This window comes from Canis lupus, chromosome 16 (genome assembly GCF_003254725.2).
Source record: "Canis lupus dingo isolate Sandy chromosome 16, ASM325472v2, whole genome shotgun sequence".
NCBI classification, from domain to species: domain Eukaryota; kingdom Metazoa; phylum Chordata; class Mammalia; order Carnivora; family Canidae; genus Canis; species Canis lupus.
The window spans coordinates 47,593,698-47,611,241 of record NC_064258.1 but is presented as its reverse complement, the minus strand read 5'-3'; the positions used below and the strand labels follow the sequence as shown (position 1 = coordinate 47,611,241).

The 17,544-nt window shown below is 45.3% G+C and overlaps 1 protein-coding gene across 6 annotated transcripts in view; it reads left to right on the top strand.

Annotated features, from left to right (window-relative positions):
* Window positions 1-17,544, top strand: part of LOC112675239 (storkhead-box protein 2) — a 556,032-nt gene that overhangs the window by 148,995 nt on the left and 389,493 nt on the right. Inside the window, exon 1 of one of the 6 annotated variants that reach the window (XM_049094932.1) lies at window positions 85-557. The exons of 4 other annotated variants lie outside the window; for them this stretch is intronic. In XM_049094932.1, the coding sequence (XP_048950889.1) occupies window positions 320-557 (238 nt within the window). In that variant the 5' untranslated portion in view covers window positions 85-319. Of the gene's footprint in view, window positions 1-84; window positions 558-17,544 lie in introns of those variants that run through there. One more of the 6 variants, XM_025471838.3, reaches the window with a different exon arrangement.

Genomic DNA, 17,544 nt, shown 5'->3' with positions numbered 1-17,544 from the left:
TCGGGCCATTGTCTGCGCTCCCATTGCCCTCACGCTGCAAGTCTCGGCGCCCCCACCCCGCCCGCCCCCTCCCCGCCTCCTCCCGGCCGGGGAGCCTCCGAACGTACCTTCCCCCCCCGGAATCTGGAAGCTATAAGCCGGGCGGATTGCAAATGAAGTGTAATGCATTGTGGGACGTGTGTAAAATCGGAGCCGTCGCCGTGGGGGGGTGTGGGGGCGTGGGGAGGGCCGGACCCGCCGCTGGCGGTGTAGACGCCGACGAGGAGGGGCTGGGGAAAATGTGCGCAGAGTCCGCCCGGGTCGTGCCCGCCGTAGACGGATGAAGCCGCAGCGCGCTGCGCCCCTGGCGCTGAGGCCCCCAGGACCGGGCGGCAGGTCGCGCTCCCCCACCATGAAGAAGACCCGGAGCACAACCCTGCGGCGCGCCTGGCCTAGCTCGGATTTCTCGGACCGGGCCTCGGACCGCATGAGGTCCCGCAGCGAGAAGGACTACCGCCTGCACAAGCGCTTCCCCGCGGCCTTCGCGCCCCAGGCTTCGCGGGGCTACATGACATCAGGTGGGTGCCCGCGTCTCTAACCCGGGCCGGGCCGCCGCCGCCGCCGCCGCCGCCGGGGCGCTTCGGGGGCAGGGCGGCCGGGGATGGATGCGGTAAGTTATGGGGAAAGCAGGAAAAAATTAGCTCGCATCCACCATTTTGTAGGTCCGCGGGATCCACAGCAGGCCCTCTCAATATGGGGTTTGCGAGCTATTAGGTAAAATAAGGGAGGGGGGCGAGCCGGGCGTTTGGGCTGCAGGAGATAGATGACTGCAAGCGCCTTGCGAGGCCGCCGCCTGGAGCTTTGGGCAGGAGCCTGCGTCCGGGGCTGCCTGCAGTACCCGAGCTGGCCGGCTCCTGCATTGTGGCCAGTCGTCCTGGTGGGCATGGAAACGCCCCCCCCCTTCCCCCCCCCCCCCCCCCTTTCTGCAAAGGGAACAGGTTCCATGCACCGTTCCGGATGGTCTGAGGCAGGGAAGAGCCGCACGGACCTCGCAGGCTCGTCGGATCCGCTCGCAGAGAACTCTGCTGGAGCTCATTGAATGCATTCTGTGGGGTTATGGTGTGTATGCGGATCCAACGCTCACATGATCCGGTGTGGGGTTTAACATATGTTGCTTCGAATCAGGTTGTATGGAAAGAATGGAGGCTGTGTTTGCATGTCAGGCAGGAAGGACGAACAAAAACGGTAAATGGAAACTGGAGGCTTCGGGAAAGGTTTCATCCCCGTGAAACGCAGGGCTGCTAAAAAGGCATTTCGGAAAGAGCCAGTTCCCTTTGGCAGCACAGCGGGATGGCTTCGGTTGTGACTCAGGAACCCAGGGGATAACATACTGGAGGAAATGCCCAGGGAGGAAAAGCCTGGAACTCTTCCCTCGTTCTCTCCTTCCTTAGCATGCAGTGATGTGTGAGACATGCGTTTTTGTGAGGTTTTTCATTTTGAAAGAATTGATTTTCCGACTGAACACACTGCGATGCAAGAGCTGAGATTACACTGGAAACCACATACTAGTCTACATCATCCCCAGCCCTGTCTTAACTGGTGAGACTGCTTGAAGCTTGCGGTTGGTGCTCACAGTGTAGCTCTACTATCTTTCCCCTAAAACAGCAAGTTGTTATGATTTTTTTTTTCCTTTTAAACTGGGGCCAGTATCTCATGCTTTAAAAATGTCCTGTGACCACATTTCCCTAAATGTAAAACCTAAATAAAATAACCATCCTTTTTATTGCAAAATCTGCCCACAGAAGGATGTTGTACTATTTTGGCAATAAGGCTCCCTTGATTTTCTCTTTCACGAAAAGCCAGATTTGCAAAGTGACAAGTGCAGTTTATACGTTAGTAACGTCAGTCAGTCCCGGCTACGGTTGCTACATTCTTCAGACTTGTGATAGTAGATTTTAAGACACACCTAAATGGAAATCTAACCTCAAAACACATATGTACATAAACGCATGTCTGAGCTGAGTGTTTAGATAATCCCCAGGTTTCAAATGGTTTGAATGTCTTCATTCCACACTGAATGGTTCCCCTCTTTTTAATGCCTCTTCAAGAACCAGTACTGACACCAGGTGTGAAGCTGTAGGAGGGCAGGTGGCCATAATTTCTTCAACAAACCTGTGAGATTCAGGCATAGTGATCTCAGGCATAGTCTCATGGAGCCTCTTTTTATCCGTCTCTGGCATAGGTTCGTTATGATCACATTTTCATTATTTGCTAATGCACCCACTTCTCTGCTACACTGCCAGTTCTGCAAGGTGTTTTTTGAGGGCTCGGGGAAGAGACTGATAATTTTATTTGGTTCCCTTTTCTTATTTCATTGCTTGACCTGCAAATGACCAGCTGTTCTTACAGTGTTATTGAGAGATGAGCTCTTTCGGGTTGATGGTTTGCTATGCAGGTTTAATGTTAGGCACCTACCTAGAAGAGAAACCCCAGAGGTGGGGGAAAGAGAGCTGTGTCATTCATTCAGCATTTTCTGGAGTATCCCCTGAGAGCAAAGTGCCTTGCTAGATTCTCATGGGGCTGAAGGGTTGGCTATAATGTGGTTTGCTCAGGGACAGTGGGCTATTATTTATTCATCATTCTAAATGCTAGCTAAAACATGTAATAAAAGGTATTGGTGTTAATGGAAGGAGATAGTAAATATTAAGACGGACGCCTACCATGGACACTGAGAATAGATGGAATCGCTCATGTGCATCTTTTGTGTGTGTGGGTGTGGGTGTGAGGGGGTATCTTATCAATTTCCTTTTCAAATAGGCTCTTTTCCAAATATGAGCCTTGATAGGAATAGATGGTGTATTGAAACATGCAGAGATCATTTACAGGAAGTTCTCTTCCTCTTAAGAAATGTAAAGGAAATCCACTTGTATCAAGTTAGTGACTCTGGATACAAACAGAGCCTTTGTCACATAGAATGGAATAGAAAATGAAGCAGCTGAGAAACACACGAGTCTTTTCATATTTCTTCTTTCTGTTTGTCCAGTCTTTTGGTATAATAACTACTGGTATTATCATAATTCGCTTTCAGTGAAAAGGGTTTTTCTCATACTGAGTTCAAAGGACAAGATAAGTTACTGAGTTATTTAAAACAAGGAACTCTAACTTCAGTTGAGACTCTTTTTAGAAATCCACCTTCCCCCCCTACAACTATTTGTAAAAAATATGGGGTGAACATCACGTTAAAAAATAAAAAAACTTTGGGGAAGGGGAGAGAAAGAGAGAGATATCCTTGGAAATTTTAAGAGCTGTTGTTTTGGCCCGGCATACCTGTCACACAGTAGATACTTGAAGTTGAACTCTGTTTATTAAAGCAGAATTGTAGGCATTCCATAATAGCTTTCTAATGAGACAGCACCATTTCAAACAGCCTTCTCTCCACTAATAAGTAATTACCAGTTTGAAATGTGATTTATAGCAATAGGCTTGACATTTAGCCTGGGCTTTTTCATATAGCTTCAGGATAAACTACACTTAAACTCAAGAGGCTCGAAAAGGCGCATATAAAACTTAAAAGAGATCCTGTGGAAACACAGTTCAATAGAGAATTCTGAAACTTTCACTCTTGAAAACCAGGTCTTTTATGACGGTGTAAGCTCCCAATTCATGCTACCAAATCTAAAATAACCCTAGGAATTCACAGGCCTTCTCCTGGCAACCAGCAAGTTCACAGGCCATGAGATGAGTTCATTGTTCATCTTGAATATTAATTTCCCAATGGTAGTTTCTGGGCAAGAAAAGGGGGAAAATCTTGCCTTTTGTTCAAATCAGGATGAATAACTCAATGTGCATGCATTATCTGAAGAAGAAAAGAGGTGAGATCAAATGGATGTGGGATCATTCTTCTGGATTTTCTAAAACTGGAAATTATGATATCAATTAACTAGAGATAAAAGTAAATCCTCCCCCTTCCCCAAAGAGGGAAATATCTGTGTAATTCCTAGTGCTTTACATATGAAAACATGCTCACGTACCTCCATGAAATAATTTTCAAGGCGCCAAAGCTTTTGTTGGTGAAGCTGTTAGGGCCCTGTCAACTGTGTGACCTGTGACCTCGTCACACAAATGATGCTACTCACTGTGTTTTCTTCACTCTCTTCTTCCCCCAGCCCTGGACATGTGTGCTTCTGGGTGTTGCATGTGTAATGCCACCACATTTGGGGGCCTTCTGTTGATCAGAATCAGAAACTAGTATTTCCACTAGAAAGGTTCTACAGAGCATGTTCTTAATGTGAGACACCCCCAAAGTCATGGCACTTTAAGTCTGGTACTTGTCATAATAGAGAACAAGAGAGTAGACAGTTTTATTTTTTAATTTAATTTTTTAGAGATTGTATTTATTTATTCACGAGAGACACACAGAGAGAGAGGCAGAGACGTAGGCAGAGGGAGACGCAGGCTCCCTGTGGGGAGCCTGATGTGGGACTTGATCCCAGGACTTCGGGATCACAACCTGCAGTGAAGGCAGACGCTCCACCAACGAGCTGAGCCCCCCAGGCGTCCCAAAAGAGTAGACAGTTTTAATACAATGGCTTTAAAGGATTTGAGAAGATAAGTCAAAAGCCCCAAATTGACATCTTTTAAAGAAATTTAAAGCAATTTTTCTCTGCCCACCTAACTAATACCATCAGTGGGGAAGAATGACCAGCACACTGCCTGGATGGGTTTATTAGTTTTCATTTTATAGAAATGAATTCTGGGGCACAGCTGATTGTGTGTCCCAGTTCCTTATGTTCTGTTATTTTAAGAGACGTGAGAGTTTTCTGGGAGTGGAGGATGGACACTCGGGGTTCTAATCTGGGCCTGCCACCAACCAGCTGTGTCCCTGGCGAGTAACATGACCTCCCTCCCGTCTGTGACGGGTCCTTCTGGTCCCCACTTCCATTACAGAATCGGGCCCTGCAGTGACTCTGTAATGAGCCATCCCAGGACTTCTGAGCACTTACACAGAAATCGTTAGAAATGACCTTTGCCCTTTCTACTTATTGGAGTCATGTGCTTCCCTGTACGTGGGGTATGTGGGAATAGTGCTCATTTTGCAATAGAATCCCTGTTTCCTGCCATCCCCAAGCATTGCATTAAGTATGTGCAGGGCTTATCCTGGCGCTCAGAGTAATGGGGGTGGTGGTGGTGGACGAGGCTATAATCATATGCAAGTTTCAATAAACAGCATCCTGTCGCCTCCTTTCCCGTCTTTGCAGAGATCCATTTTCAGCCAGCTACTCCAACTGTGTTTTAATTTGAAACTACCTGTGTTGACTCCTTTCATCAGGCAAGTAGAAGTGAGGAATATTACACTTGGTGGTGAATGACTTTATTCTTTATTTCCCAGGAGAACATGAATGCGCTTACAAAAGGTCACCTCTCTTGGTATTTCAATATCTTTTACACTCTTGCGAACGTTTTTATTTGAAAAAAGGAATATGAGTATATTGTATAAAAGCCTTAGCATTTTTGCACGCCCAGAGCAATCCTGGCTTAAATTCCCTGTGCCCCAGAGAGTTAGGGCAGTTCAGACAATAGCATGTTCTTTGGTACAACGACTGCTTATGCTGAGTGCAGTTATAACCAAGAAACAAAATCTGGTTAGATCCCCGCTGGTGGGATAATATGCTGACTTCTGAATTTAGGGCAGGCTTTTTGTAGATCAGTCATGGAGACTGTGTTGGAGGCTAATCCGTAAGGTGTAAAGTAGAGGTTCTTGTAGTTTGTAGGAATGTAGGCGATAGTCAACCCTAAATTAATCGTAGCCACAGTAATACCAGAAAGAAATGGCATGGGTAATTTTTTCAGTAGATAGTAAACTTTTCCTTAAGTAGCTAATCCCTAGACTATTTTTATGTGACATTGGAATGTACAACCAACCAGTTGGTCAGAAAATCCAGTTTCTACCACCTAAGTATTTCTAAAATCTGCTCTTCCTTCTTCATCTGTGTTGTTTAAATCTTCTTCTGTTCTATTATAGTATCTTCCAATCCAGTTCATCCACCCCGGGTCCCCAGAGGATTTGTGTTTTGTGTTACAGTTACATTAGTTCTCTTTGCACTGTTTCTCAGGCCTGTGGACAGAGTCATTCCTAGACCAAGGCTCTTCATGGCATGACCTCCCCCACCTTTTCTACCTCTTCTTCCTGTGTGTTTGTCACCACACTGTGCTCCAGGCCTGGAGAAACTCTACCTTCAGCAATACCTGGTTGCCATTTCGTGACTTTCTTAATTTCTCTGGCGCTGCTGAGAATATGCTCCCCTTCTTTGAAGGTCTGTTGGAATACCACGAAACCTTCCAGATCCTTTCTGGAGTAAATCACTCCTGTGACATTTGTTCTGTACTTGTGTCATAGCAACATGGTCACCTTATGCCAAACCACAAGTTCACATGTGGGTCTCCTGTATGAGCCTGGGAGTTCCTCACTGGCAGTCCATATTTTATTCACATCTCTACTTTGCCAGCAACCGCAGAGCTTGGCACATATCGGGTACTCAGTAAATGTTTATTGCATGAATGAATAAAATATGACTTCTGTTAAAAAATTGGATTAAGATAGGACCAGCTCTCAGTGAATCGACCATTAGAAAGCAGTAAATAATAGGATCTAATTGAGAGTCAAGTAAGGTGGTTGATATGGTTGGTATAGATGGAACAATTGAGAATGGATATCAATTGAGAATGATATCAATTAGGACAGGCCGCCCAGGGGGAGGACTTCCTTGTGTCTTGAAGGACTGGGTAGGATTTGAGGAGACAGGGAAGGAGGCAGATGGGGGGAAGGTTGTAGAAGCAGTATGAGCCAAGGATGAAAGGAGCATTTCAGGAGGGATGTCTGCAGGGGCTTGCCGGACAGATGGAAGAGGTGAGAGTCTTGAGGCCAGGAAACCAGTCAGGAGGTGGTTGAGGGGGCCCACGTGATCAAGCCATCAGATGATGAGTGGTCACGACAGAGCAATGCTTCCCAACCCTGCATGGCATTAGCACACTGCCCCCAAGATTTTAACTGTGTCGGGATACCACCCCCCATATTATTTACTGAATATTTTTTTTCCTTAACCTGACCTACTATTTTATGGAAATGAATTGAAAAGAAAATTTTGTATTGTCTGTGAAATTACAGGTTTCATTTGAGAATTCTATTTTTCAAACCCCCGTCAAAACAAATACATTACCCTTTCAGTTAAAATACTCAACTAAGTACCACCTCACATACCCGAGTGGTACTCATGCCACCTAGTAGAAAACCCTGTATCAGTCAAGACAAAGGGATGGGATCAGAGGGGAGAGGGGGAATCTTTGAGAACAAAGAACTGGCCCGTTCCTTGTAACTGGATTTAAGAGGTTTAAAAAAAGAAGACGACGAAGAAGAAAGGCAAACCAGGTTTGTGTTGTGAGAATGTGGTACATGACAGTGGACCAGGTGATGAGTTCCGTTTTGGATGTTAATGGGCTGGTTAGACAGGCAAGTAACAGTAGAGGATGGAGATATAGTTTGGGGGTCATCCACTTAGCCGTGTTAGTTGAGAACATGAGACTAGCTTAGCTTTCTGTACTGTATGTTCCGTTTCTTAGAGGGGAGCAGATGACTGCCTTATTTTTGTTTCTGGCAGATGGAGGGTCAGTTGGATTCCTTTAGCTTTGAGTCCTACTTGGGTTTCTGAAAATGTGGGGAATCAGGGTTGGGATTGCCTGGAGATCATCTGCTCTCCTGTTCCTAAATGTGAAGAGCTTTTTAACGCTAGGATCTGTGTTAGGAGTGTTAGCATCTCTGCAGAAGCCACTGTGTTGTTGATAAAAGGGGTATATGTTTGATGTGTATAGTCAGGTGTGAAAAGGGTTAGAGCTCTGCGCATAGCAGCCCAGAAGACTAGACCAGCTATGTAAATAATGTACATTTCAAACATCTGTCATATACCTATGCAGTTGAAAAATTATGGCTTAGGTAACTCATACACACGGTTAAAATCTCCATTTATCTTTTCCACTCAAATCCATGATGGCTCCTGCAGGCCAAGTTTTCTCTCTTTGAAGATAAAAGAGAGATATTTGGCAGATGCCTGTGGGCATTAGTGGTAGCAGGACTTATGCCTGGCCCTGTCCTTCTGATGGCCATGGTTTCAGAGGGAGGAACCATCTAGCTTTGCAATTAACACCCCCACCTCACCCCTACTGTACATTCCTGTCTAGCTGATTCCCCTAAGAGAGCTAACAGGCCACATATTGCTTTTGGCATATCCAGCTTTTGCTTTGAAATCATTTATTCATCATTATGTGAAATGAAAGGCCCTCATAGCAATTGAGATACTGTGGATAGTTCTCTCTCTTTTTTTTTTTTTTTTTTTTTTTTTTTTTTGGCTGTCCAGCATCTGCACCCCTCTTTCTGTGTCTGGGTAATTCCCCACTGTCATGGGTTGGATTACACACCCCTCCCCCACCCCATGCAAAGAGCCATTCAAGTTCTAACCTCTGGTGCCTATGTTTGGGACCTTCCTTAGAAATAGGTCAGACATAAGTCAGGTAAGAATGCTGGAGTAGAGTGGGCCCTAAATTCGGTAAGACTGGTGTTTTTGTAAGAAGAAGGAAAGAAAAGGTCGCCTTTGACGACAAAGGCAGAGACGGGAATGACGTCAAGCCAAGCCAGGCAAGGGATTGCTGGTCACCACCATGGGGCAGGAGAAGGGCATGGGATGGGTTCTCCCTCAGAGCCTCCTGAGGGAAATGGTCCTGCTTCTGTCTTCTGGCCTCCAGAATCTTGAGAGAATACATTTCTCTTGTTTGAAGCCATCCAGTTTCCAGCACTGGGTTTTGGCAGCTGCTGGGGATTAACGCATCCGACATATGAATGTTGGTGGGAGGTGGAAATCTCATTTCTCCGTGTAGACGCCGAAATTGCCAATGGGATCGCTTTCCTGGCCTGCCTGGCATGGAGGGCACAGGTGCATGATCTGGGTTTCACCCCCTTACCTGCGCCCTTCCAGACTTGGGAGCTGGTGCTTGTCCACCGAGCAGTGGGGGCTGTGAGGCACAATCTGCTCACAGGGTGGTGCTGTTGTGCAAGACAGAGTTCTGGAAGGGGGGGGAGGGGGGGTTGGGGGCAAGTAGCAAGCCCTGTGGCAGGGTTGGTAACACTTGGGCTCCATAGTGGCTGCGGAGGAGTCCTCACTGGAGCAGCTCTGGCTGCAGAGTTCCGAGCCTGGATCTCCAACACCCACCCCACCTTGACAAACCCCGAGTTACTCAAAATATTTCAGTAAATATTTCAGCCTCTCTTTTCTGAGAGGCTGTGTCGCATGGCAATTAAGAGCAGAGATGCCAGCTTCATAATCTAGCCTTTCCAAGACTGGCTGGATAAATGTGGCTAAATGTCCTCTTTTTCTTTACGGCCTCAGTTTTCTTGCCTGCAAAATGGGAATAATCATAATGGTATATCCCCGTGAGGTGTGGGGTGAATTATGTGAATATACGGGAAGCACTGACAACCAAACTTGGCACATAGGAAGCATTGTATCAGTCCTTGTCATTAGCATCATGACAAAAGAGCCAGCATTGGTTTCTGTTCACCTAGTGAACCATTTGAATTTTCATGTTGATTGGTTTTAAGATTAAATACTCCTTTCAATTAAAATTATTATTATTATTTTTTTTAGTAATTAAAATTATTTTGATTGAAAGGAATATTTGGATTTTTTTTTTTTTGTCCCACATTTACTCACTGGTTATTTATATAATGAAGATAATGACCGGCTGTTGATAAACTTAAAAAAAAAAATGCTTTGAAAGAGTTTAGCCAGGGAGTAAACATTCCCCAAGAGCTGAACAGGAGGGATGTTCATAGTGTCGGATAGGATTTTCCACCTTTGTAATAGTGGCTCCAGTCACTTTACATAACAGTAGAGTATTGTGACTTGGGGCTTTGAAATCAGGGGGGTGTACATTGGCGTCCCAGCACCCACTTGCTGGCTGTATAGCCTTGGCAATTTATGTGATCACTCTATCCTCTGTTTATCTTCTGTAAAATAAGGGTAAAATAATATCTAACTGATAGTATCTGTTAAGTGAGGATAAAATGGTATCTAACTGTTGGTTGTTCTGTGCATTAAAGGTGCAAAATGCATACAAAATAATTAGCCTCGTGCCTGACACAAGATAAGAACTTAGGACTTTTTTGCTATCATATTATTATTTTTGGAGGTCATAACTGCAAGGCTGACTCATTTCCAAATGTTTAACACCTAAGGGTGCAGAAGAAGGGACACGGCAGGTGACATGTCCATGATCAGGTAAAGTTAAAAAAAACAGCTTTAAATCTGACTCTTACACTTGGTACTCATTTCATCAGAAACCAAACATTCCATTTCTTATTGATTTTGGTATATGATCTTCTAAGAAATCCACAGAATTATTCCTTTACCTAAGTGGGCTCACTTGCCCTTGAATTTCCATCTTCGGAAGAACGGTAGAGAATTGTTGTGTATTCAGAAGTCCTGTGGGATATTACATCTAAGAGAACTTGGCTTCTCGAAAATCAGAGAGACAGTGCCCTGCATAATCAGACTCGGCTTAATCTGAGATACCTACGTTGGCTTTTCAGTTGAAGGTAAAGGGGGGAAAAAAAGCCTCTTCTGAGTGGAAGGTGGAGTTGTGTGCTTGCGTGTGGTTGTGCATGCAACAAAATCAACTCTCGCAGGTTGTGTGTGCAGCAGAATCCACTCTCACAGAGATGCAGTGTGAGAAAGGAGCAGTGTGTCTAATGTACATCAGTCAAGGGCTGTTTTGAAAGTGAAGCCCAGGGGTTCTCTTCTCCAAACCAAGCCCATTTCACTCCATGGGTGAGCTTAGGGATGGTCCCATGGAATCTCAGGTCAGGAGTCTCCTTGAATCGTGTAGGAGGTAAAGGGGGTGGCTACAGTTTGGGGTCCACTAGTCAAATGTGTTAATATTTCAGCAGCCTTCCGAAGAGCAGATAGTTTGGCCAACTTGGCCTTTGAACTCAAGGCTTTGGGGTGGTAGCCTGAGCTGGGGAAGAAAGAGCCTCCCCCCTCCAGCTTTCAGAGCTGCCACCACCCCCACTTCACCACCCCCCTCCCGCCTTTTCAGGCAGACATGCAAGCCCCAGCCACTGGGATTTGGGAACTCAGAGCTTCCCACGTTTGCCTTGTTTACTCCCGAGTTTGCATTTTACCTATTCGTTTTCAGCCCTTTTCCTCCTCCCTCCTCCCTGAAAGTCCAGCAAAGGATACCTCATGAACCCAACCTAAAGGGTAAGGAGGACCTTGCTTCGTATGGCTGTGGCCAAGTCATTGAACTTCAGAAGCCTCCTCTAAATAGAACTCCAAAACGGGACAAAAGCATTGGCTTTTGTTGATTAAAGCATCATTTTTGGAGAATGTAGATCTTGCATTTGGAGAATGCAGATCTTGTTTTCCATGGGTTGTGCTCTACTCGATGTGGATAATTTAAACATGTGCCAATTTCAAAGAGGAGGTTTGGGGATCCCTGGGTGGCGCGGCGGTTTGGCGCCTGCCTTTGGCCCAGGGCGCGATCCTGGAGACCCGGGATCGAGTCCCACATCGGGCTCCCGGTGCATGGAGCCTGCTTCTCCTTCTGCCTGTGTCTCTGCCTTTCTCTCTCTCTGTAACTATCATAAATAAATAAAAATTAAAAAAAAAAATTTAAAAAAAAAAAAAAAAAAAAAAAAAACAAAGAGGAGGTTTGGGATGCCCAAGACACAATAAGTGGCATACCGTCCTGATTCTAGGGACCGGGAATGGAGGTTTCCATCATCACATGCAGCCAGAGGTATGACAGTTTCTCTCCAGAAAGGCCCTGGAGTGTGCTCAGGCTGGGCTTGACGCTGTGGGCTTGTGGTAGGTGTGTCTCATGGTAACACACCATTTGTGTATGTAGTGTAGCCCTGGAAGGTTTCTCTTCAGCTCGATGATGGGAAGCCAGAGGTCAAAGGCCCTGGGATGTAAGCATGGGCTCCCTCTGCGGATCTGAGAACAAGTTTCCAAGAAGGTAACACAGTTCCCCAGGTGGTCCTGAAATGTAGATATTAGGGGGGAGCTACCTTGACTTGCCTAAAGGACAGGTCTCCTAAAATCTGGCAGGCGAGGGGGCGGAGGATCGTGGAGAGTGGGGAGGTTGCTGGAATCTTTTCCTGCTGGTGTTTCATACCCATCTCTTCCCACCCAAGAAAGGGTTTCTCATCCATCTGTCTTGAGTGCCTTTTTTTTTTTTTAAGATTTTATTTATTCATGGGAGACACACACACACACACACACACACACAGACAGGCAGAGGGAGAAGTAGGCTCCATGTGGGGAGCCCTACACGGGACTCGATCCCAGGACTCTGGGATCACGCCCTGAGCTGAAGGCAGATGCTCAGCCACTGAGCCACCCAGGCGTCCTGTGAGCTCCTCCTTGTCTTAATTGGCCTCGTGTTTCCATGAGCCATCAGTCATGCAGGGAACATCCTGGATTCTTGGAGGCGATGGAACAGTTGAGATCACAAACTTCCTAGGTCGTCTTAACTTGTTTGGGCACAAAAGGACCTGACAACAAAATTTGAAACTTTAAATGGAAAGAAATCCCCCACATAAACATCATTTCATGTATTTGTAAACCATTTCCTTCTGCAGGCTCGTTTTCCCTTATACTCTTCTTTCCTTTTTTGGTTATGAACAACCACTGAAGAAACATTAGTTCAGTGCAGTTGAACTTTTGCCGTCTGTTGTAAGAGTTCACACTGAACATTATTCTGAGCAGTAAGTACAATAGGCCTAAATCCAAATAATTGAATAATTGAATAGCCCCCTGCATAGTAATTTTAAATGATGGAGTGTCAGGGGGGCAAAGAAGGAGGAGTTATATGGGTCTGAGTGGCTCAAGGTAGGATTAAGTAAAAGGTAGTTGAGAAATTAGTAAACTAGGAATTTGGGTGAATATGTTAAAAAAATATATAGTTGGTTAAAATGGGCTAAGTGGACTGTATCTTTGCAAAGAATGAGTTGACTCGTTTAGAGTACCTCAGATGTATATTATAAAATTTTCAGTTTAGAGGGAAAGGAAAAAAATGTCTTTGTGATTCTCCATAGGGATCACTCCTGAGAAAATCCTGTACAGTCTTTCCTCCTGTTTCAGTGGCCAAGGGAGATGAGTTCAGTGACCCATGGCAATGTAGTGAGTGTGAATAATATGAAAACATAATCTTCATTTAGTACTTTCCGCTGACCAGAAGACTTGCAAAATCTAGCATTTATATAACCCTTGGAGTGTACATTCTTTTTAAAGATTTTATTTTTAAGTAATCTTTATACTCAATGTGGGGCTCGAACTTACAACCTTGAGATCAAGAGTTGCATGCTCCACCGACTGAGCCAGCGAGGTGCCCCTGAAGTCTATAACATTTAAAGTAAATCAAATAGGGGATCCCTGGGTGGCTCAGCAGTTTAGCACCGCCTTTGGCCCAGGGCGTGATCCTGGAGTCCCGGGATCGAGTCCCACATGGAGCTCCCTACGTGGAGCCTGCTTCCCCCTCTCCCTGTGTCTCTACCTCTCTCTCTCCATGTCTCTCATGAATAAATAAATAAAATATTTTTAAAAAGTAAAACAAATAAAGCAAACTCTCCTATTCTTGAGAACATTTAAGAATAGTCACAAATCTCTATGATACACTGGGTTTTTAAAAAAAAAATCTCAAGAAAACAAACCCTAGAAATTGCTTTTAGACAGTATAATAGCTAAATACCGTATCTCTTATGAACCCTTTCCCTGCTTTATGGCTAATCAGCAAACACTTACATTCTGTATGTACCAGATTTAAACATACTAAATAAATATCGCAAAATTGTCAGCTCTTAAATAAAACAAAATGCGACTTACAGTTTCTCTGTATTGACTTTAGAATCAAGGCACCAAACTAGCTAAACTCACATTCACTTGTATTCAGTTTCCTAAAATTAGAATTTCTGGATAGTTGCATATCTTTGTTTTAACTTCTTATTGCCAGGAAAGCAATGTGGGAGAGATCTGATTAGTCAAGTATTTCTTTAGAGAAAAGTGTTTAACGATATGCAGGAAATAAAATGTATGGAAATGACATTCCTCTCAGCCTGAAGACTTCTCACTGATTCCCTGTGCCCTGCTGCTTTGAGATGAATAGTTTCCTTCTCAGGTATTTTTAACTCCATAGACTCATTCTTTCGGCATGGTTTGTTTTTTTGTTTTGTTTTGTTTTTCCTTTTATTTTCATTGTGAGATCCATGCAACAAAATGTACCACCTTGATTCTTTCCCAGTGTGTAGGTCAGTGGCATTCAGTACCCTCACGTCGGGCAGCCATCCCCACCATCTAGATGTCCACAGAACTGTTTCCATCTTGCAAAAGAAATCTGTTCCCATTAGATAGCAGTTCCCTGTCCCTCTTCCTCCCAGCCCCTGGCCACCACCTTTCTATCTCCTGTGACTTTGTGAGCCATTCGCTTTCTCTCTCTGTGAATTTGACTCCTCTACCTACCTGATACAAATGGAATTGTGTCATCATATTTGTCCTTTTGTGACAAATGTGACCTACATCCTTTTATTTCACTTGGCATAATGTCCTCAGAGTTCATCCGTGTTTAGCAGGTGTCAGGATTTCCTTCCTTTTTAAGAATAAGTAATATCCCATCCGATGGGTAGACTGTATTTTGTTTATCTCTTCATCTGTTGATGGACACTTGGGTTACTCCCCCCCCCCCTTTTGGCTACTGTGAATAATGCCGCTGTGAACATGGGTGTACAAACATCTGTTCAAGCCCTGTTTTCAGTTCTTCTGGGTCTCTACCCGAAGGGGAATTGCTGGATCATATGGTAATTCATACGGTAATTCTATTCTAATTTTTTGAGGAAACCGCATGTTTCCTTCCTACCTCCCTTTCTTTCTCTCCTTTTTTCTTTTGACAGTAGCCATCGTAATGGATGTGCAGCAGTCTTAGTCATGTATTTCAGGCAGCAAAGGTGTGCAGAGCTTCACTATGTTCTGGAAGATCTTTCTTCCCTGGGAAATTGGAAGGAAAGTGGAGTGATCTCCATGTGGTCATCTCCCACACAGAGGAACATGATGAGTGTTGGAGCTTTTTTTGTTTTTTTGTTGGTTGGTATTTGGGTTTGTTCTTGTTTCTGTTTTTTTACAAGAAGGCCACAGTCCCCTGATTAATAAACACAGTAGAAAGTAAAGGTAGAGCAGATACAACAAGGAGCTTCTACTTCCTTTGAATCCAGTTTTCTTTTTTTTTTTTTCCCCCAAATGAGAGATGTACTTAAATGAGGGTAAGCCAACTTCTAATCATCCAAACCCTATTCCTGCCTGTGGCATGTGCTGTGAGGCAGTGCTCAGGGTGTGCTCTGGGATGTCGTAGGGACGTGGACCCTCACCCTCTGGGTGCTTAAAACATGCTGAGAGCCTGGAACACCCAGGAGGTGAACCACAGAGATGAAATGTTGGAAGGTGAAAAGTCCCAAGTCCTAATCGAGGGTAAAGAGAGGGTGGCAGGAAGTTCCGTGGTGCCTCTGGTGGCATCAGCGAGGTGTCCCTGTCCTAGCGTCTTAGCTACCCTCACCTGGAGGCAGCCAGGATCGGGATGTGCGGTGTGGACCGTGGCTCCTGGCTACCGTCTGTAGACCCGCGCGCACTTATTGTTCCTTCTGCAGAATCCTCAGGGGAGCCTGTTAAGCAGATACATGTCTCTGCCTCCTTCCTCAAGTATTTGGGTTTCTAAGCTTGGGGCGAGGTCCAAGATTCTGTAGTTTTAAAAACTCCCCAGGTGATTCTGCGGCACCAGGAGGTGTGGTAGCCACTGATTTTACATCCCTCGTCCAGGGTGATGAGGCTCTCAGGTCCATGACTCCTGTGTCCGCTCAGTCCTGTCCTCTTGTGTTCAGGGCTTGGTGAGAGCCTGAAGGCAGTAGAGCATGCAGACTGGTTCTGGCCTGCAGGAATCCTGTAGTTTTCCAGAGACTTGGAGGAGGTAATTGTGGTGCACCTGGGCGGCTCAGTGGTTGAGCATCTCCCTTTGGCTCAGGCCATGATCCTGGGGTCCTGGGATGGAGTCCCACATCAGTCTCCCCTTAAGGAGCCTGCTTCTCCCTCTGCCAGTGTCTCTGCCTCTCTTTCTGTGTGTCTCATGAATAAATAAATAAAATCTTTAAAAAGAAGCAGCAGCAGCAATTGTAGGACAGTGACATGGAACTCTGGGGTGGGAGAGTTGAGGGAGGGGGACCACACAGCCCGGGCACCTGGCAGATATCTGGGCGATGGGAGGAGACTTCCGAGTCAGTGGTCCTGAGCCGTCCTTTAAAGGTTCAGGGGGCATCAGCTGGGCAGGGAGGGGAGGGACAGCTGGAGGGGGCTTCACACAGGCAAAGGAGCCTTTGGAGGTGATCTGGGGGTGGGGGTAGATACAGTTTAAGATCTAGAGATCTAGAAGAGTCTTCGAGGTCAAACCAAGGAGCCATGATTTTATTCGGAGGATAATGAATCACAGAAGAATTTTCTTTTCTTTTTTTTTATAATAAATTTATTTTTTATTGGTGTTCAATTTACCAACATACAGAGTAACACCCAGTGCTCATCCCGTCAAGTGCCCCCCTCAGTGCCCGTCACCCATTCACCCCCACCCCCCACCCTCCTCCCCTTCCACCACCCCTAGTTCGTTTCCCAGAGTTAGGAGTCTTTATGTTCTGTCTCCCTTTCTGATATTTCCCACACATTTCTTCTCCTTTCCCTTATATTCCCTTTCACTATTATTTATACTCCCCAAATGAATGAGAACATACAATGTTTGTCCTTCTCCGATTGACTTACTTCACTCAGCATAATACCCTCCAGTTCCATCCACGTTGAAGCAAATGGTGGGTAATTTGTCGTTTCTAATGACTGAGGAATATTCCATTGTATACATAGACCACATCTTCTTTATCCATTCATCTTTCGATGGACACCGAGGCTCCTTCCACAGTTTGGCTATTGTGGACATTGCTGCTATGAACATTGGGGTGCAGGTGTCCCGGCATTTCATTGCATCTGTATCTTTTGATCAGGGTTGTGATGTGTTGTGATTTGCATTAGAGACCATCCTGCTTGGGACAGTGGATTGGTGACCTAGAGGAAGAGGTACAAGGAGAAGGGTGATTATCAATAGGCTTGTGAGGGCCACAGGGACCAGAATGTGGAGGGATTTCAATGCTATGGTGTCTGTCTCCTCCTTGAAGTAGGAAGTTGGCCATGGGCTATGAGGGGTGGAAGGGGAGATGGGCAGGGTGGTGAAGTCCAAATAGTCATGTTGGTACTAGAAGAAAGATGGGCAGATAGATGGGTGAGCAACTTCTTGAGGAGCCCAGCTGAGGCCAGATACCATGAATTAGGGGTGGCTTTTAAGTTTGAATTTAATTTAGTTTGATTGAGTGGTTTTTGTAACCAGTGCTCTTTAATCTGAGTAGAGAAGTGGAAAAACCAGACATTTGGATTTTTCTAGGAT